This window comes from Malaya genurostris, chromosome 3, assembly GCF_030247185.1.
Source record: "Malaya genurostris strain Urasoe2022 chromosome 3, Malgen_1.1, whole genome shotgun sequence".
Taxonomy (NCBI): domain Eukaryota; kingdom Metazoa; phylum Arthropoda; class Insecta; order Diptera; family Culicidae; genus Malaya; species Malaya genurostris.
Window position 1 is genome coordinate 213,207,163 of NC_080572.1, and position 21,796 is coordinate 213,228,958.

The following is a 21,796-nucleotide window of genomic DNA, read 5'->3' on the forward strand; positions in this document are numbered from 1 at the left end:
AATAATCAGTACAAACATTTGCATCACCACTCATAATGTTTAACCAAAAATGGTGCAATATTTGATCTGGCGTTATCTTTTGCTATGGGTGAGGCATGTGTACAAATCCAGAAAACAAAAATACTTTCAGTAAATTAGTCGACCGGACCTAGCTGGTTCAAGAAGGTGTACTATCTTGCTTACAAAGAAAATAACGTGTCACGTTCTGCTTCTATTTGTTGAGACAAGAATTCACGAGACGTAACTATCGTATCGATATCGAAATCGAAGAACGCCTTGAATCATCGCTCGTAGGCTTCTAACAGTCAATGGCATTGCGATCGTTCGCCTAACGTATCTAGAGCCCTAGTGGACATAGGCGTGAAGTGATGACGGCAAGTTTCCCGTCACCGATATTCAGCACCGGTTGGCAGTAAATCAATTTCATCTCGTCATCGCCTAGGTAATTTATACGGTAACAAGTTTACTGTCGATTGCTGGTACATGCTCTACCGCTTTACCGGGGTTCTGTGAGAGATATGCGTATGAATGAAGTACATACCTTTGATAAAGTGGGTGTCGGCTTTAGTATGCGCAATTTTTAACGATCTGTTTATGGTAATGATGCACGGCACTAATTGAATCATGTAGCGATTATTAAGACTGTACCAGAAGTTCTAAATATGATTGATATGTGTTCCCTTTCGGTTATTCAGTTTGTTAATCGTTATAAATGAATGTTTAAAAACCCGTTCTGTAAGACCCTGAATTTGATTAGATTGATTGCTTTCGTACAAAGTTATAGGATTGTTTGTTCAAAATTGATCATATTTTTAAAACCCTGCCATGGTAACATAAAACGATGCCGTTTTATGGAATTTTACCTTTTTTATGCAGACTCCAATTTACTTCACTTTTTATTTCCTGAATGGATCAAAGATATTTCTTATCAGTGTCTAGGAGAATTATAATTATTACCGGGCTTCACACGTATATCTATTCGATGTGATATAATCTAAGTAAACATTAATCAGCTAAAATTCCACCACCATTTGAGTATGTCAAATCCACAATAAGTCACCCACAATAGACACAATAGATATGCTTGCAAGCTTCTAGCCCGAAACAAAATCGAGCAGCCCGCAACTCTAAACTTCCAATAAACGATAGTAAATCCTGAAGAAGATCACAAAACAAAGAACAAAGAGGTAATCAATCATTTTTTTTATCAGACACCGAACTTTAAATGGCCAACCAACGTCGAAATGTTCAAAAGGAAAACATCTGAAAATTGTGTTGTGTGGGTGTTTAGTGAGTTGTCACGTAGGGAATGACGCAGAAATCGTTGATATTGTTTATCTTATCGTGAAACAAGCAAAATCGGAAAAGCTTTGATATGACACGCGTTCCGCGTGCTAGTTGTGATGTAATGTTAATCTCTGTCAAATAGGGTGACAGTACCTCAATTTATCTCAGCCCAACCATGCATCTCATCTCTTGAAACCTTTTAGTGTTAGTGTGTTAGTTAGTGTGGAATCTGATAACACATGGATCAATAAGTCCCGAGACTAACAATGGAAACAACATTTTTTTTGCAAAAATTTTTTCTATTCATCAACATAATTGATACAATGGTTCCAACGTTTTTTTCTTTTTTTTTTTTGTTCCATCGAAAGCAATCGCGGCACCCGCTTGGAAAAAACCTTTTTCATGCTCAATTTTTCATGAAGGATTGTAAATACACTTTCATATGATATCTGTGTCATCTCAGCAATCTCACGGAGCTTCACTTTACGATCTTTCATTATAATTTTTGTCAGTTCACTCACATTTTCCGGTGTAACGGCTTCCACAGGTCTACCCGAGCGTTCCGCGTCATTTGTGTCGGTACGACCTCGTTTAAACTCGGCGAACCACCGACAAATCGTTGCTTTTGATGGACAAGAGTCCGGATAACATTTTTCAATCCATTGTTTCGCTTGCACGGTGTTTTTACCCATTAAAAACAAATGTTTTATCAAAACCGAAACTCGGTTTTACCATTTTTTAAACAAACTACAAAACGACTCTACTCCAACCTCGATAACTCAGCTGTTTCTGGTCGGATCGACTTAAAATTTTGACCCGTTTCAAGCAAAGATTAGTTCTCTAGAAAGACGTGGTTACTGGTTTACTAAGAGCGCCATCTCTGCTTTAGTCTCGGAACTTATTGCTCCATTTGTTATATCAATTAGTTGCATTGGCTCAGAAGATTTGATGACTCTTGGGGCATTCTCATATTGATAAATTTCAATCCGCAGTCCAAATAATCAACACAATCATGTTGTGACTCGACTAAAGTGTATGACTATTGGCACAATAAATTCATATGATTATTAAATATTTCTTTAGTTTGGTCTTTAGCGACTTTTAATTGCTATAAAAAGTAAACGTCTTATTTACTATTACAATTCTATCTTCTGATGAACTTAAAGACAAACGTTAAAAATAGGCTTGTTTTGCAAACCCTTAGTTACCTTTCTCTTTCGATTATTCTGGTGCCATTGGACAGTAGTCTGAACAGAAAATTTGCGAGACAAAAATATTTACCATGCCTTCACAAAAGTTGTTTGCAATCAACCGGTGCTTCCTTTGATGTAAAACGGTCATTATTTGGATTGAAATCTCGAATTTAACTCTCTTAAAAATTATTGCATACCACAAAAAAGTTGTAAAACAATTCCACTTCGAGCATCTCTACTGAAAAAGCTACTTTCTTAGCTCTGCATTTGATCGAGTTACATAATTTTTTTTTGAGTAAAAGTAGGATGGATCATAAAAAATTATCTTCTTTGTCTATCTTTTGTGTTTTACGAGTAACATGTCTTCCGAAGAGTTGTCAAGCTTGGCCGCTCCACCAAGCGGTGAGTGCGGTCATTTCAGAAGGTACTTGGAACGAACCACATTTTTCAAAAATATTTATATGCACGTACATGTCTTTGCTGATACTAAGAATCCTTATAGGTAGGGGCTCGAACCAGAGATGCCAGATCTGCAGATTTGTTTGTAAATCTTTGCAGATTTCGTACATAGTGCTTGCAGACTTTTGAAAATCAAGTTTTTCGCAGACTTTTGAAATTGTCGTGGCCTTGTTTTTTTTTTTTTGCTCGCCAAGTCAGTTTTGCGTATCATACATAATAGAGAAATAAAGACATACTTGCTAACTGCAGATATTTTTTCGGATATATAGACTTTTGCAGCCCTGTCCGAAGATATTTGAAATTTTTACCTGACATCTCTGGCCGAACATACAACAACTGGCTTGTAAGACCAGCGCCCTATGTATTGAATCGCTAACCCGAGCGCACAACTTTGCTCAAATGGTTATTTCCATATAAACTACCATTAAAACATTGAGATTGTTTTTTTTAATCAAAAACTAGTCAACCTTATAATAATATTTGCATTTAAAAAATCTTATTCTAATCCATCTAGTGGTGCAATGGTTCCTTTCTCATCAACATTTCACGAGAAATCGATCCAAGATTCATATTGGAAACTTTGAATAACTGTTTCCGGAACCAGAATCGGGAGACTGTCGAAGCTGCAGTAAGTTTTTAGGACCATTGATTAGTCAGGCCTACAGGTTCGAATAGTTTAACAATCTGTTTCGAAAATTTCGTACTTTTTTGTGTCGTCGACTATATGAAGGCTAGACATTTTGATCCTTCATTATCCTGTCTTTACCTCGTGCCTGTGCCATGATTCTGTTTTCTCCAAAACGGTTGAAAATTCGGACTCGCTTCCCGATTAGAATTTCACAATTATAATAATATTGTAGATCGTTTAGATTATAATATAAATTATAATAACATTGTAGATCGGTATAAATATACCAAACAAGAAATATAATTAAGATATACAATTTTTCATCCGACAGATAGTTATTGTAATTGTATCAGAATTTAATTTGAAAATAGTGGAATTAATTTATATATCAAATTATGATAAAAAAATATTATGTTTTGATCATTATAGTGAAAATATAATTATTTTCCCCTCCCTGAAAGAAAAGTCAAATTAAATAAAATTGACGGTACACAAATTTAAACAAATTAAGATACAACAATATTTTATACAAAAATAATCTTAGATATCATCTCATAAAATTGATACAAATATTTGATATAATATCTTGATATTTTATCAGCCATCCATAGTGAATTTATATCAGTCAAATACATTTTGTGTTATTTATTTGATAATCACATTTGATCGGGTTGTGTTTTCAAAATCGAGCTTCGGTGTTGATTTTCGTTTTCTTAACTTATGTACGAAATCGAGCCACCTACTAACAGGACGTTCAAACTCTACTATTTTTTAAAAGTTTCATACGATTTTGACATCGTACTCTAAACGACGGTTTAAATTTTTGTTGAATCCATTGCTGTAATTTTTGGTAGGACCATAAGACCTAAAATTTTAAATATCGGTTCTGAAATATCAGAGCAAAGTGAGCAAGATACGGTTCTGAAATATCTCAGCAAAGTGAGCAGAGTTTCTACTAATTTCTATGTCGGTTAAAAATAAGTTGTCGTTACGTTATAATGCCATACTGAAATAACTTATTTTACATAACTTGAAAATAACTTATTTCCAAGTAAACTAGTTGAAACTTTGTTGCCATCGACATTGTAAACATTGAATGAATCCATAATGTTTTCCTATAAACAATAAAAGACAGTATAGTACTTGAAATTACTATAGTACTTTGATACAAAGTACAAATTTCACAACGGTTATAAAAATATCGAGCGGAATTCAATTTTAATTAACTGTTTTTATGCGCCTTCAAACAAAATCTGTTTATGAAGATATGAACAATAAACAACGAAAAAAACTTATGTTCAGAATGCTTTATTTTAAATTCATATATCATGATAATTGTATTATCACAATCGATGTTTAATCCCTATATTGTTTTCTTCGTGTTTATAATAGTGCATAGAACAAAAAGAACTATTCTGCCTTGACTCACAAATATAGAACCATTAGATGTAATGTCACATAATATTATAAGCAAATTCCGACAAAAATCACTGCAATCTTCAATTGAATCGATTCGCTCTCTGTATTAGTTAGTAAGTTAGTATATAAGTTCCTTTTCCCCATTACACAATACAAGTAGGTTTAGAATTTTCCCTAAACAAAAATCTCAGAATTGCGGAAGCAAATGATGTCCTCATGGTATCAACCAAATCATATATATAATAGGGCTGAAAAGTCACCACTTGTGGCTGAACACCCAATTTAAATCTTAATAATTTAATTTTAACTCATATTCCAATAAATAGTTATTTAAAAAAAAATAAAAAAAACTATTCTGCCTTTCATTATCTTTGTCAAAAAGTAGTTAAAAAAAGTAATATCCTGGTTTTAATTAGGTTTCATAAATTTCTTGCGACTCCATAGCGTGATCGCCATATTCAAGTCAACAAAAGTTTTTTAGGTTGCATTTTCGTTATCATTACATTGGGAAAACCTACCGATAGCTATCTGAATCAATGCAGAAAATTTATGTTATAATCTTATAATATCTAAGTTATTGCTACATCAATTAACCGTAACGATTTACATATACGCTTACATATTTATAATGGTTTCGTAACCTTTTTTCAACTAGTAGCTAAAACCATAGATGTGATTAAAGACATGTTAGAATCAAGTAACGATAACTTAAAAATGATAACTAATTCAATGTTTGTGTTATAAAGAAACACTGCCGTCACATTGTTTTAACCAGCATAACATAAAAAACATGTTTGTGCTCTTGTTGCAACATAGTTGGGCTAAGTGGTATCAGAACTAGTTACGGGTAGCTAATATTGTAGTCAAATAAACTTATTTTCAACTAGTAGCTGAAGCATAGTTGTTATTTAAGATATGTTTGGATTCGGTAACGATAGCTTATAATTCATAATTAATTCAATATGACAAATCTGTTTTAATCCACCTAGTGGTGTAATGATGCCTTTCTCATGTATATAATATTTTGGTATTCTATTGAAAAATTTTCTCTTCGATTTTTGAAAGAAACCAAGAGATTGTTTGTGCATAAAATACAGAATAAAACAGTGCTTTGATTGCGTAGGTTATCCTTAAGAAAACAAAGTGGGTTTACAATTATATGCACTTCTGGCACCGGAACCCGAGAACCGGTATAGTCAAAGTCGGTTCGTACGGCCACCAACTAACATGACATACAAACTCTACTAGTAGGCACTCTAAATTACGATTTAATTGTTTGTTGCATCCGAAAATAGGCAGTAATTTTTGGTAGGACCATAAGACCTTTCCAGTGACCTTAAGATTGGGAATAACGGTTATGGGTCCAGCGTAGAAATTTTTTTACGGTTTTTATTTCGCCGGTTTAAGTGACGGTGTACAATATGTAACACACTTTACCCCATAACTCCGGAACCGGAAGTCGTATTCGGATGAAATTCAGGAATTCCGTATAGGACCACGAGACCTTTCATTTGAATCTAAGTTTGTTAAAATCGGCTCAGCCATCTCCGAGAAAACCTAGTGAGGTTATTTAACACATGCACACACACATACATACATACACACACAGACATTGCTCAGCTCGATGAACTGAGTTGAATGGTATATGACACTTGGCCCTTCGGACCATTTTTAATTGGTCGGTTTTTCAAGTGATTGCATAACCTTTCTTTATGAGAAAGGCAAAAAGATGTGGTGATTTGAAACTTAAATAACTGTTTCGTAACTAGTTATGTTATGAAGAAACATTGATGTCACCTTGTTTTAACTAGTATAACTTAAAAAACATATTCGTGCTCTTGTTGCAACATAGTTTGGACTTAGTTGCATCAGAACTAGTTGCGGATAGCTACTTGGGAAAACATTTCAAGAATATTCTGTGAAATTTTCAAACCTATCGGAACAAAACTCAGCAAGTTATGGGTTTTTATTTTTGCTTATCTCATACTGCGAAGAAGTAAGAGCTCGGTACACAGGCCCAAGACTTCTGCTTCGATTGACTTAAATTATGACAAAATATTCTTGAAATGTTTCATTATAACAAATTATAAAAGAAAAAAATATGATTTTTAGAAAATGTTAGAGCCTGCGGGCTCCCTTGAGTAATAAATTATTATTATTGTAGGTTTATTCCGCCTCAATTTTAACCGTGTAATAATGTAATAAATTGTTTCGATTGATTTTATAGACAAAAAACTTTAAACGTGTTTTCCTAGAAAGCAGGTTTTTAAAGTCCGTGTCCATCGTCATTCAAAAACTACTGCACCAATTTTGTTTAAATTTTGCACACACTTTCTAAATATAAATAAAACAGACGCTAACGTTTTCGTTGTTTGTTACTTTGGGGAGATTTTACAGCTTCAAAATGGCGATTTTTTCGTGAAAAATCGTAGTTTTCACTTTGAATAACCACCAAGAAATAAAAAAAATGAAAAAATCAAACAGAAACGTTGATGTCTAAAAAAACTTCTACCCTAACTGCGCTGCTTTGATTTGTTCACTTCTGATTAGTCCGCGCTGAGATACAGTGGACACCGCAAATCATAATTTTTTAAAAGCGTCCTCAAAAATTCCTCTCCACCAACTTATTTCTCAATATTTTTCTACGAAAAAACTACAAAATGTTGTTCGAATGATGGTTTTTGCCATGCAAAATATTTGAATTCATTTTGTTAAACGATAATTCTGGAAATAAAAATCACAAAAATGATGATTTTGTTCATTATTTAGACCCTACCCCCTCCCTCCCCTTAATCAAAAAACCGTGAATCAGGATAGCTGGAATCGGTTTGATTGGCTACCTACTGATAATGGCCATTGATTGGAGTAGTTCTGAGGAAAATTAAGAATTTTATTACGTATATCGTTGCGCCGCTTCAAGTGGCGGTATAAAATTTTTAACACACTTTACCCCGAAGTCGGAACCGGATGAAATCCATGAATTGCATATGAGACCACGAGACATTTCATTTGAGTCTAAGTTTGTACAAATCGGTCAAACCATCGCTGAGAAAAGTGAGATAGATCAATTATGGAATAAATGACCACGCGAACATATAGTAGGAAAATGCTTGTTTGTTTGATCATCTAAAAATGTTTGATCACTTAACTCCGATAAATTTAAAGTGAATAAATAAATAATTTTTTCTCGGTAGTCGGTTGCCCAGATCAACCAATATAACCAATTAACTATTGTTCGCGGAAAATAATGTAGTGGAAATAATTAACAATCAAGATGTATGTGTAGTCTGTTGACTTTTGTTTGGTGATTTAAACAGTTTTGATATAATTTATATATATAATTAATACACGTACGTACTTTTATGTCGTAGCAGGCAATATAATTTGGGAAATTATATTAGGAAATTAGGCAATATAATTTAGGAATTCTCTGTACAATTTCCGCTAATTCCGATCAGTAACGGAGTAGCAACCAAGTGCTTTATAAGTAAGTTTTACGTTTTATGAGTACAGTATCATGACAACTATTATATGTAAAATCAAGAACACTGTTATGCCAACAACAGATAAATGTATTTTTATAATAGAAACACGAGCTTCACTACCTACCTATCTACTGTCACCGATTTGTCATTGTTCAGCGAAATTATGAAGATTTATGGCGATAGGGATTAATATTGCAAGTTTGCTATCAGTTCGGCAGCTTCGCGAGTTGGTGTAATCCACTTCTTATCAATATTATTTACATTGCTCGAGCCGGCTAGCCATCAGTCCCGTGATCAGCGTGTCAACATTTTCATAATTAAATCTAAAGGTAAAATATATTGAACCAGTAAATTTGCCGGAAATGTAGTGATCAATATTTGGCATTCAACAACAAACTAAGCATTCAACAAAAACTGTCTGGATAGTTTCGGTAATTCATTTTATTGTTTGAATTTCAGTTAGTCTTGATTTTCATCAATCACTATTGATCCAAATCGCAAAGAAAGGTATTTTGATTTAATGGAAAGGAACAAATGGTTTTCCTTATCGATAAACAAAAAAAAACAAATTTAATTTAATTTTTGGGTAGTTAAATATTATCTATATTTATTGTAAGAAATAATGAAGGATGCGGTCCTCGTCGGAAGTTGTATATGAAATGTTAACATCGTTCATAGTAGAAGGTATGGTTATGTTGAGTACACAAAAAACAATTAAGATTCGTCCGAAGGGTTGAGCATTCCCTTGTATTCTAAACTCATTAGCTACAAATCGTGTGTGCGTACCATCATAAAAAAATAAAACCGCAAAAACAATGATTCAACTTTTCCAGCGGCACTGCACTCTCATTTTCGAAAACAAACATAGTTTGCCAATTTAAATATTTGCTATCGGCTTTGGCAAGGTGCTCTTCGATAACGCACAACAGATCGTGTGGCACCACAATCATAAACACTGGACGCACTTTTCAATGGGCACACGCTCGAGGTAACCGCGAAGTACGGTCTGACTACCTGAGGCCTTAGATAACGAAGGAAACTTGTAGGTGCTACTGTTTGAACTTTGCCACACCAAATAGTGGCGTATCGATATAAACCACCGTTCGAAGAAAATGTGTGGAAGTCGAAAAATTTATCAGCTAAGGTGGGCACCTCGGTAAGATAATCGAGTCGATGACACCGCCAGAGACTTCTTTTGCTTGTTTTTTTTTCTTCTTTCTACAGGGTAAGATAACTTGGTACTGGCCTAGCACGGCAGTTATTACTTAGGTTCCAGTAACAATTGCGGGCTAGTCGGCGATTGTTCTACTTTTTTGTGGTTCCCCTAAATTATCGTATCCGTTTATGTATGGTTTTAGTTAAATTCTATAGGTATTTTGCTTGAATCAATATATTGAATATTTTGAATTCCGCTTTAGAATAGTGGTTAGTAATTTGTATTCTATATTTTCTATTTTCAGATTTCCACAAGTGTTTGAATGATTGAAGCACGCGATAAGGGTGAAAAGTGATAAAGAATATCAGAAGTGAATACATATAGAAAAGCTGTAGTTCGAAGAATTAAGTGAGAAGTGAAGTGAATAAAAATGAGCCGGCGCGATAACAACGTGAGGAAACTGTCCTTTCTTGGTTTCAATACAAAAGAGGTGAGTTTGACGAACTTCCACACTGAGATAATTCAATAGGTATCACAATTGCATTCATTTTAAAAGCACTGTTCTAGTTTCTATACTGACCATAAAGCGCTCCGACAGGTACATGGATTGACTAATCCTACTCATCAATCTTTTTGTGGTTGAGATTCGAACTTATCATCGTTCAAATAGTTGCACTTTGCAGGCAGCTAGTTTTTTCTTATAAGTACCTGCTACAGTCTTATTTAAGTAGTGTACTGCAAATTCATTAAATTTTGCTTTTTTTAAACGTCAGTTACGTAACGTTTTTTTTTATTTTTATTAACACAAAGAAAGAATTTGGAAAAAAATGAAAAACTGGATTTTATCGAAGTACAGAAGACTTACGTACCTTTCATTATTACTGTTAAAAAATCCATTCACAAGGTGCGGTTAAATTTTAGCTTATATAACTTTTATATCTAAATCCGAAAAACCAATTATACGAAATTGGTAATCATTACACTCTACCCCGCATTCTATAATTTTGAGGTCAAACATTTGTGTTATATTTTCGATTTAACATATCAGGCATAGCGTTAGCAAAGTTTCACCAATCCCACAGAAGCATTGGACATTTTAACAAACTAAATCCATGCATAGCTAAAAATTTAAATGAGAAACAAGATTACTATTTTCCAATCAATATTTAAATTTGTACGTGTGTGTCAAATATTGCCAACCGCTTTTCTACGGGATGGATGAATTTGTTTGTTTAAATGAAAGGTTTGGTGTCATACAAGCTTCCTGAATTTCATCTGGATCCGACTTCCGGTTCCTGGAATTATAGTGTGATGGGTGTTCAAAATAGTATATCAATATAGGTGTAAAGTAAGTGCTATTGTGCTAAAGCCTTTAGGTAGTCCAATTCATAAGTAGTTAGTGGATGGCCACACGAACCTACTACTATGGACACAAAATAGTAAGGCTTTGTTCATAATTTCAAAATTCTTTTTTCTTTCTTCCAAATCTATTCCGTCTCCCTCAAAGTAATCCCCCCCGGTCCCAATAAATAATAATAATGATAAATAATTCACAACTACACGGAGCTAAATCAAGCAAATACGGTGGATGCGGAACGATATTGGTTGAACGTTTGACAAAAAAATCACGAGTAATCCTTTAAGTATGCGACGGTGCATTATCGTGGTGCAAGAATAAATCGTCAACAATCGTCAACGCGTTCTCGACCCTCTTTGAACAACTTGTACCAATCAAAAGCACTTGCTCGCAACATACAATTATCACCGGAAGCCTTTTGCAACATTCTAAAAATTTCGGCACCAGAAATTTGATTCCCGACACAAAATTTAGGGAACTTCTTCGTTGAATAATTTCACTCATCGTAAAAATCGCCGATTTAACTTTTAATACTTCGGAAAGAGCTTTGAATAGACCGGATAAACGAAGCGGTTACGGGTTTTTATGGGATAGACCGCCGCTTCCGAATGCGGGATGGTGGCCAACTCAGCCGATGTCGCCCCCGAGTCATCTTGACTTCGGTTATGTGGTTGCGCAACATCAATTATTCAGAAGACATAAAAACAAATAGATAATTTTGATGAGTAACCCGAATTTGCAATTTACTAATTCATTATGTGATGTAAACGAAATAACCCTTTCGGCGAAACGACTTTCGATTAAATGACCCCTACGGCGAAACGACTTTCGGTGAAATGACCCACTCTCCTTTTCAAAAATAAATTTGAGAATGAAAGGATGTAGCCGGGTTTGCATAAAGAAACTGCCCCCATACAGAACAAAAATTGATATACGCTGTTTGAAAGGGTTTATAACTGCCATATTGGTGGAGTTAGGGTGGTTCTTCTGATTTTTCATTTTCATTATGAGTAATGTCTGTATTTTTTGTTACAGATTTTTGAAAAATGTGGACGGGTATAATATCAGACTTTTAAAATATAAATCATTCGGAAAAGCATGCGTCTCCATCAAATTGTCACCATCCGATGGAGACGCATGGTATTTAGTATTAAAATCATATATCACATGTCCTTAGATCTAAATACCATGCGTTTCCATCTACAACTTGAGCTCAGGGCTTGAGTATTGACGTAATTAATAATGATAAAAGAATTTGATTCCTTATGTTATTTACACACGGCCTCACGCCTGGGCCGATTTACCAAGCAATGATGTAGGGAATGCATTAGTGAACATGTGTGCCAGCGGACGGTTGTAATTCGTTTCTAACTTCAATATCTTGCGGGATAGTCTGAAGATTTCGAAGTTAGCTATTAGCAGTTTTAAGAAATACTATAAACCAGATAGGAATCAAGTCGAAGCGCCTGCAGCAAGTCCCGAAGACCCAAAAATTAATTCGCACCGTCGATTTTCTATACAAACAAAATGTTCTTTTAAACTTAATATTTTCAGTTTTTTGCTATTCTCTGAAGAGGACCCCTTTATTAAACAGTTTCGGAAAATCGTATTGCTTTATTGCTTTATTCGAAATATGTAGTAACAAAGATTGAATGAGAAACTAAGCATTTTTGAAACATTTTGAAAAATTCTGAAAAAAAATTCAGAACGGTTTCCCATTATTCCTAAAATGTTCCTGATTTTTTTGCTTAAGAGGTTTTTGAAAAATTTAAATAAAATGAAAATCAGAAGAATCGCACTAACTCCATCAACATGGTAGTTAAAGGGTTAAAACTTTGTGAAAATTATCTCCAATATAAACCCTTTCAAACAGCGTAAATCATTTTTTTCTGTTTGGGGGAAGTTTTTATATGAAAACCCGGCTACACCCTTTGTTAAACCTTACCGTTCTTTTTAAGTAATTTGTAAGTAGGCTTCCTCACAATTTCAACGAAAAACCTATTTGGATTTGAATCTGCGATGAATTGGTTGAGTAGTAAATGCTATCAGGTGTACAACTTTGCTTCCGCCGTTTTCCGATAGATGGCTGTACCGGCTGAGGCTGGTCAAAACACATAGATGATAATGCCTTTGAAGTGAATGTGTACAGTGCCTAACGAATTGTCATCGCCGTTCCAGTGACAGTTGTTCTTTCTGTTCAATTCTCGCCATTTGCGGGAAGTTTTACTTTTCTGTTACAATTCGAAAAAAATGCAACTGAAGCGCATCGAATGCTTCCAGAAACTTACGGTGATGCTGCTCTGAGTAAAAGAACGTGTCGGGGTGAAACCATCACAGGAGATCGCTACCGAACGCAACTGATGCGCCTTAGTCGCGCGCTAAAAGAAAAGCTGCCACAGTATCAAGAGCGACATGGCAAAGTCATCCTCCAACACGATAATGCTCGGCCTCACGTCGCAAAAGTTGTCAAAAAGTTCTTGGAAACGCTGAAATGGGAAGTTTTGCCCCATCCGCCGTATTCCCCAGATGTCGCCCCTTCTGACTTCCACCTATTCCGTTCGATGGCACACGGCCTGGCAGATCAATATTTTCAATTCTTCGAAGAGTTGGAAAAATGGATTGCTTCATGGATAGCGTCAAATAAGGACTCCTTTTTTCGAGCCGGGATCCGAAAATTTCCGGAAAGATGGGAGAAAGTTGTCGCTAGCGACGGACAATAATTTGAATAATACATCTGTAAGCACTTTTTCACGATAAAGCTTTAAATTTTGGAAAAAACGGCGGAAGCAAAGTTGTACACCTAATATTTGAACAATTCCACACGAAATCGAAGGTCGATTCAGTTTTGTATTTTTCGCCCTTCAATGTCTCTTGGTTTCAGTTCATACGGCACCCAACTGCCTTGCTTTTGAATCATTCGCATCGATTTTAATCGTACAGAAAATTGCTTGTTGAGTCACTTCCGATGATTCTGAAAACTCTCTCTTGCGTTCGATTCGGATCTTCATCGAGAAATGGCTCCAACTGTTTGTCTTCGATTTTCGAACCAGAGATCTTATTACCGGAAGATCTACGATGCGTAGGAGATACGCATGGCTTTGTCTAATGGGCTAATTTTGATCCTAGCAATCCTTTTTCATCCGATGGGTGATCTGAGAGTTTAGAGAGGCATATTTGCTTCGGAATTTGATTTCTCATCAGAATGGAAGTTTTTCTTAATTTGTTACGTATAGAGTACATTGACAGAATATTCCAATTCATACGAGAAGCAAGGAATAACTCAAATGTGTGGCAAATATGTTATACATTATTTCGAAAAAAAAAACTCAAAAATAATAAGTTTTATTTCAACATGTTTTGGAAAATAATAATATCTTGATAAAAAATATGTTCTGTTAAACCATACAGACATTTCTAGAAATAATCTAATTTCCATGATTTTTTCAGATTGAATCGTCATAAAACCTTTACGTGATGCTAAAACTTTCTTGTATATGCCTGTATAGAAACTCTACATATTTTCTAATCGATAAAATTTTAATGCTGGCATCCCACAGCGATTGCCATAATTGTCACTTTAAACTTAATTACAAGTCAGTTTTACACCGTTCAGAAACGGTTTGATCTTCCCCTTCGACGGAAAAAAACAGCTCCGGCGTAACAACACACAATATTGGCGTGTGACATAAAACACAGTGAATTTACCGTGCCTATAGATTCTAGAGGTGAAAGACAGATGGATTAACTATATGCATGTAAGAAAGAAGCTTTTAATTTGAGAAAATTTAAACAGGAAGTAGCACTTTAGTTTTGTTTTAGTAATAAATTGCGTTTTTTTTAAATTTTAATATGAGATTGCATTGTTGTGTACAATACTTTATCGATCCTAACAAATTCTTAGTTCTTGTTAATCTAAATGTTCTAAAAAAACTTCAAGGATCAGCCCCATAGGGTTGTTCGAGCCCTTAATGTGGAACAAGGCATCCGAAATTTCTAATGATCTACAATCAAACAGTTCAATCAATCGTCACACTTTTGAATCCGCAATTGCACGAGAGTCTGCTTAGATTGATCTTGATTAGGAACCAACACCTAACATTGTTTGTTTTATAACCGACGAAATTACACCAATATCCCAAATGTATGCAATTATATCTTCGTACATACTTGCGATACGGATTTTGATGTTAAAGCTTCTCTTCGTCAAGCTTGTGTTCAAGTTTTGTATGCAAGCAGTGATTTTTATAGCGTTAAGTTTCTCTACCATTCTGCGACTTCGATTGAAGCGATAAACTATTTCTCATTATCAATCGAGTTCATCTTATATAAATTAGAAATTCATCTTACGTTCCACACAGCAACGATCATTATCAGACTGTAAATTTTTTTTAAGGGTGTGAAATACTCTGAGTATGAAATGGAGCGAGAAAATGTAGCAAAATTCTCTTACGGCATTAAAAGACTCGAGTTCTTGTAGCATCTTCAACCGGATTGAAAATGTTGTATACAATATAGATAGCAATATAGCAGCTTCTGTCAAATTTTCGGCAATCACCAACACTGCGTAGGACTGAAACGTTTGCTATGCTTCCAACAGCTTCGCTTTTGCATCGATTGACCAATCAGAGCGATGCTTCCCTTTGATATATCGCTTACCCCCTCAAAACCGTCGTCTATAGCAGGGAAATCCGATATGCCGAAGATTTTTAGCAGACAAAATAGGGCACTGCTCGCTACTAATCAAAAATTCAATCATTTATAATTGAAAATACATGGCTTGATACAAAATTTTCGGCATCAAGCCAACTGTATGCAGATGACAATCGTGCCACCGGGGTGGTTTTTCTGCGGCTCAACAGATTTTATGTTAGCCCGGCAGCTCGGCCACTTCTGCTAGAGCCGACACTTCCAATATAGTACTAACGTATTTGTATGAATACCGTTTACTTGGTAGTACTTTTCGTTGGGTCGTCTTATTATTTGTTCATCTTTGGTTCCTTAAAGATATTGAAAAAAATATAAATAAACAATAACGAACTCAAAGTTAAAATGAGTTAACTATTCAGTCTTTTTTTTCAGTTCTGTGTGTTTATCATGCATAGTAAATGCTCGAATTCATACCAACACTAAATTTTACTCTGTGGAATTTATTTTTGAGAAGTTACTACAAACATTACATTTTGCTTCATTTTATTCACATGGCCCAATTTGTTGTTAATCGAAGTAGCATTTTCCGGGATTTTTCGATTGCTTGTCATATGATTTTTTGCCCTTTTTGTACACTGTAAAAAACAAATTTAAATAACATTCCATCAATCAGTCTTGAAATGGGTTTAATTTTTAGAGAAAACTATTAGAATGTCAAGTTTAAACCAAAAGTTAAAATTATTACCGAAATTGTGAACTGCCTAAATTTAGAGCGGAATATTGACAACCTAAAGTTTAAATGATATTGTAGGAAATTCGGTGTACTTAGTGAATGTTTGTTACATTCACTTCTTAGTGTTTCTCAAGACAACACTGGATAAAGTTTTCTTCTAATTATATGGAATAAATGCTTTCTATTTCTGAAAAAGCAAGCTTTTCTAAAATCCATATCTGGTTTTTTTTCTGGCAAGTGATGTGGCGAGTTGGAAAAGCAAAGTCAAAATACTACATTCCTATGCAGTGCCTGGACTTTATGTTTAAAGAGATTTCGCAGCCAACTCATAAGAGAACAAAACATATTCGACGAACGACCGAAAACGTCAAAGCCGGGTAAATAAACGACATAAATAATAATAACAATATATATTGCATGGATACTACTTACGGATACTACGAATCCTTCAAAGTCAGGACTCGAACATACGGCATCGGGCTTGTTACGGCAGTACCTTATGTTCAGAACAGAACAGAGATCCGGGAGTAGTGACGAGTTACATTTGCATTATTGTGCAATCAATGTAATCGAAATGAACCCCTTGCGATGTGTTTTGCTTCTGTTTTCTAGATTGACAAGCCACTAAGTCTGCTTGACGCATAATCTTTCAGTTTATTTTTGGGTCACGTGCACCGTCAGTTATCTTATCGAAACATCAATGTTAAACAAAACAGCCAAACGAAATGCCAAAACCAATTCAATTGTTTATGATTGCAATCGGGGCTGGCTATTTGCAGTGTTATTGTTGCTTGCGAACCAAGCCGTGACAATGTTCCATCAGTAGCAATCTGCTGTCAAGTATTCCATCATTCAACAATGACAAGTCGAACCAGCGGTACACAAAGTGATAGATCTGGAATATTATGTGTGAGGGTATGTGCGGATTAGTTACCTATATAGCTTAGGTTGTGGAGAGGATTAACACGTTCCGTCAGACATCTGTCAGGGGTACAGGGGGAAAATTACACGTCATCAGTTGAACGTCGTTTCTATATGAATTTATGCACGTACAATGACAACTGCAGGCTAAAATTTCACGTACAAAGTACGCGAATACATGTATGATGATTTTATTTAAATTATCTTGATAGTACAGTGATTTTCCGTGAACGTTAATGGAAGCTGGAATATCATCTGAAGTGTTTTAAATCAGTCAGGAGAACTTAATTCAGTGGATGCCGAACGGAATACAAATAAAGAACTCTAAATTCTACGAAACTGTATATTATTGCCTCCAAGAGTATTACTGTAACGAATTGTTGTTTATTCACAATAAAATTCGAGTTGCAAAATAGCAGATAATGATGAATAATGAACAATTTAAATGCTCAGTTATCTCCAATAATTGAAAGCTTATTTTCTCGAAAACTTTTGTAGTCATTGAACTGATGTCAGTGCGTTATTCATTCAGTATAATACTCATAATCCACTTTTTATGAAATTACGTTACGAATTTACTCAATTTACGTGAAAGTTGACCCAAAATTGGACAGTGTTATACTCAGTACTAAACGACATTGACTTAGTATTGTTTTAAACTTTTAGATTCACTGCTCAATTTATTATTCAAAAAAGTATTCATTTTTTTAATCAAGATAACTGAGCGTGCATGCTGAATAGTTTTGTTTCACTTTAAATTTTAGTCAGGAACAAAATGAAACCATTTACAATTTATTAAGTATTGTATGTTTTAGAAAGATAAACGTCATGTAACATAACCCACAAAATATAGCCCATATTTATTCATTAAGTTTTTTCTTTATTTATTTATTTATTGTTTATTTATTTTATATTTATTTCTAGAATCGTTTTACATTCGTGTTTTATAGAAATAATACAATTTTTGTTTTTTTCTATTAATCAATAATATGCATTAAGCTCTAAGGTGCCAAGGGTATTTTCTAATCTTGATTAACGACTAACTTAAAACTAGGATATTATCATTAGGGTAGAATATTCATCCGAATTATTTCGTTCTGGAAATACTCCGAAAATACATTACGAATGTTTTACTTATGTTCAATATTTTATTAAATTTTTCAATTATTTAATTATTGATTTTAGTATTTTTTTAACTAATAATTTACTTATTTATTTACTCATTAATTAAATTATTCGTTTGTATATTTATTGATAATATTTTCAAACATTTTGTATGAATTTATTTTTTTATTTACTTGTTTAATTATTTATTTATTTATTCATTTACTTTTTTCTTTATTTATTTATTTTATATTTATTTCACATACATGTATTTGTTTATTTGTTTTATGTATTTATTTATTTATCTATCCGATTAAAATAATCCTTCAGTTAACATTTGTCGTGAGTTTTCGGATAACTTTTCAAGAACAAAGTTCAATCACTCAATTCCATTTCGGCTTCGACAACATGATTAACTTTCCTTGTAATACCTCTATGTCAACTTTCCAATCATTTCCAGTTTCCACATAACAACCGCCCAATATATCTCGTTTAGACGAAATTTATGACAATCAATCGACAAAAACTATCCTGTTGTAGCAGTTCCACTGAAGTGTATTTCGACCCCGTACTCTTTAATAAATGGTAGAATTTTTTTTCCTTTTTTGTGGAGTTTTGAGGCCATAGACTAATTTGTAATTAAAATTTGAGATTTTGTCCGCAACTGCAAATTATTTTTTCAGCTAACGAGTGTACCTATTTACATCTTTCTCTTAAAGCCAATCTATCAAACTGGCTTTTGTATATGAAATGACTAATGGACAATTTGGCAAGTTTCAAACTATAATGGAAATTACCCAAGTAGCAAACATTGTTCTAATACTTAATTTATAAATTCTTCTCGCAACGATTATGCGAATGGAAAAGCGCTCCTTTCTTGTATGATGTGCAACAAGTTTCTTGTTTCATACGTTTCACAGCAGTAATATTTGCTAAGTTGAAACCGAAATTGAAACTGCCCAAATCACATTCATTTAATTTACCAAATTATAGAATTCATAATTATAATTATTTATGATTAGACCTCTTCAGTTAGAGGCATATAAACACTGATCAGGTTGCAGTGACATCAGAATAGCTTTCTACAATTCCTTGCACCGAGCATTGCAAATTATGCATGTATTCAAACGGGGGAGGGGGAGAGATGGGTTGAGGGTGACGAAACACCAATACCTTCCACTGTTCGTCAGGTTATCCTTCCACAACCTTCACCCTGAGCAGCATTCACGGGCATGAACATTGAACACCTCTATAGATGTAATATCGAAAATTCATTACACTTCGTGCTGTCTCTATGGAATACTGAAATAGATGACCAGTACATACGGGTATGTGAGTAAAAAAAATAAGAACGGAGACTAAACAAATAACTTCTGGATGGTAAATACGGCCCTAGTCATGTACTAGTCATAGCCTCACACTATTTAGAACTAGATGTAGATAAGAACCGGACGCTTGGCGTTTCTGGTAGTAGTTGTTGTTTTAATGGCACCGGAAATGGACACCTTCCTGGAGTACTCTCCAGCAACCCGGTTGTGTTCTATGGTCGCGTGTGCATCACGTTTATACTACCGATCTATTTTCATTTATGTTGAAAGAAAAAACTCATCCAATCGTTTAGTGTTGTGTGCTATTAACTGAACCGAAATGATTGTCTTCAATTGACAACGGTTTTATGTGATTTACTTCAAGTGCCGATGACACTTGATGCCATACTAGAAATGGAATTGTAGTGCAAAATATTACTGATAACACACAGAATTTGGTCGCCACCCAATGTGACATCGATTTGTGAACTCAGAATGAGTACCGTGTCGCCTTTGGTCAAGTTCAGGGCTAAGCACTGTCTGGTAAGTGACGAAAGTTAACTGTGCTATGTTATTGAAATTTGGAAGGGGTATTATTATCAGCTTCTTGTTTTGTACGACGGAACAGAACAATAAAACTTTGATGATCCGCTGATAGCCAGACTTCAATTGATAAAGATGAGAAAATGTGAACAACTGTACAGCTTGTAATTTGATTATCGTTTTAATATGGTTATCGATTGTAGCACACTTCGGTATCATTGATATCTGGTGCACCTTAGTTAGTTATCAATTACGCAGTTGTCAGTCTATTTGAAGCCCTTTCAGCAGTTGAGTAGAATTTGAAGCCCTCTGCTCAAAAAGAGTTGCTAGCCACCTATGATTTTATCATTGTAGTATATATGAGAACATTACAGAGAAGAAGATAATTCGAAAACAGTGTCTTTTTATTCGAACTGATTCCATTAGGTGTTCTTATTTTTTTACTGTTCTAGCTCATTACATCCAAATACTTTTATATAGTTCTATCCTACTCTTGCCAGTTCAACCCTACATTATTGCATTTTTTCTATATAAATGGCATCTACATTATTCTATTCTATACTCGTTTATTCTCTTCTCTTCTCTTCTATTCTCTCCTATTCTCTTCTATTCTCTTCAATTCTCTTCTCTTCTCTTCTATTCTCTCCTATTCTCTTCTATTCTCTTCAATTCTCTTCTATTCTCTTCTATTCTCTTCTAGTCTCTTTTATTCTCTTCTATTCTCTTCTATTCTCTTCTATTCACTTCTATTCTCTTCTATTATCTTCTATTATCTTCTATTCTCTACTATTCTCTTCTATTCTCTTCTATTCTCTTCTATTCTCTTCTATTCTCTTCTATTCTCTTCTATTCTCTTCTATTCTCCTCTATTCTCTTCTATTCTCTTCTATTCTCTTCTATTCTCTTCTATTCTCTTCTATTCTCTTCTATTCTCTTCTATGCTCTTCTATTCTCTTCTATTCTTTTTTATTCTCTTTTATTCTCTTCTATTCTCTTCTATTCTCTTCTATTCTCTTCTATTCTCTTCTATTCTCTTCTATTCTCTTCTATACTCCTTCATTCTCTTCTTTTCTCTTCTATTCCCTATTTTCTTCTATTCAGTACTATTCTCTTCTGTTCTCTTCTATTTCCCATTTTCTTCTATTTAGTTCTATTCTCTTTGTTATATTAAATGCTCTTCCAACCTCTTTTATTCGATTCCATTCTTTCCTTTCATATTCTATTGTATTCTATTAAAGTCTCTTCTGTTTTTAACTTCTTCTATTATTCTTCTTATTATCTTCTAATTTCTTCTATCCTCTTCTAATCTCTTCTAATCTCTTCTAATCTCTTCTAATTCCTTCTATTATCCTCTATTATCTTCTATTCTCTGATATTCTCTTCTGTTTCCTCCTGTTTTGTTCTATTCTCTATCAATAATATCATTTATTTCACCACGCCTTCCTCTTCTATTATCTTCTACGCGCTTCTATTCTTTTATTTCTGTAATATTCTGTCCTATTCTTGTCTATTCTATTTTTTCTATTTTTTTTGTTCTGTATTCTTTGCTTTTCTCTT

General features: G+C 34.2%; 1 protein-coding gene across 3 annotated transcripts in view; it reads left to right on the top strand.

The window, feature by feature from the left end:
- LOC131437834 (anion exchange protein 3) overlaps window positions 1-21,796 on the top strand; it is a 198,884-nt gene that overhangs the window by 45,687 nt on the left and 131,401 nt on the right. For 2 of the 3 annotated variants that reach the window (XM_058607451.1, XM_058607446.1), the window contains exon 2: window positions 9,932-10,117. In XM_058607451.1, the coding sequence (XP_058463434.1) occupies window positions 10,058-10,117 (60 nt within the window). In that variant the 5' untranslated portion in view covers window positions 9,932-10,057. Of the gene's footprint in view, window positions 1-9,931; window positions 10,118-19,875; window positions 20,240-21,796 lie in introns of those variants that run through there. The other variant, XM_058607447.1, reaches the window with a different exon arrangement.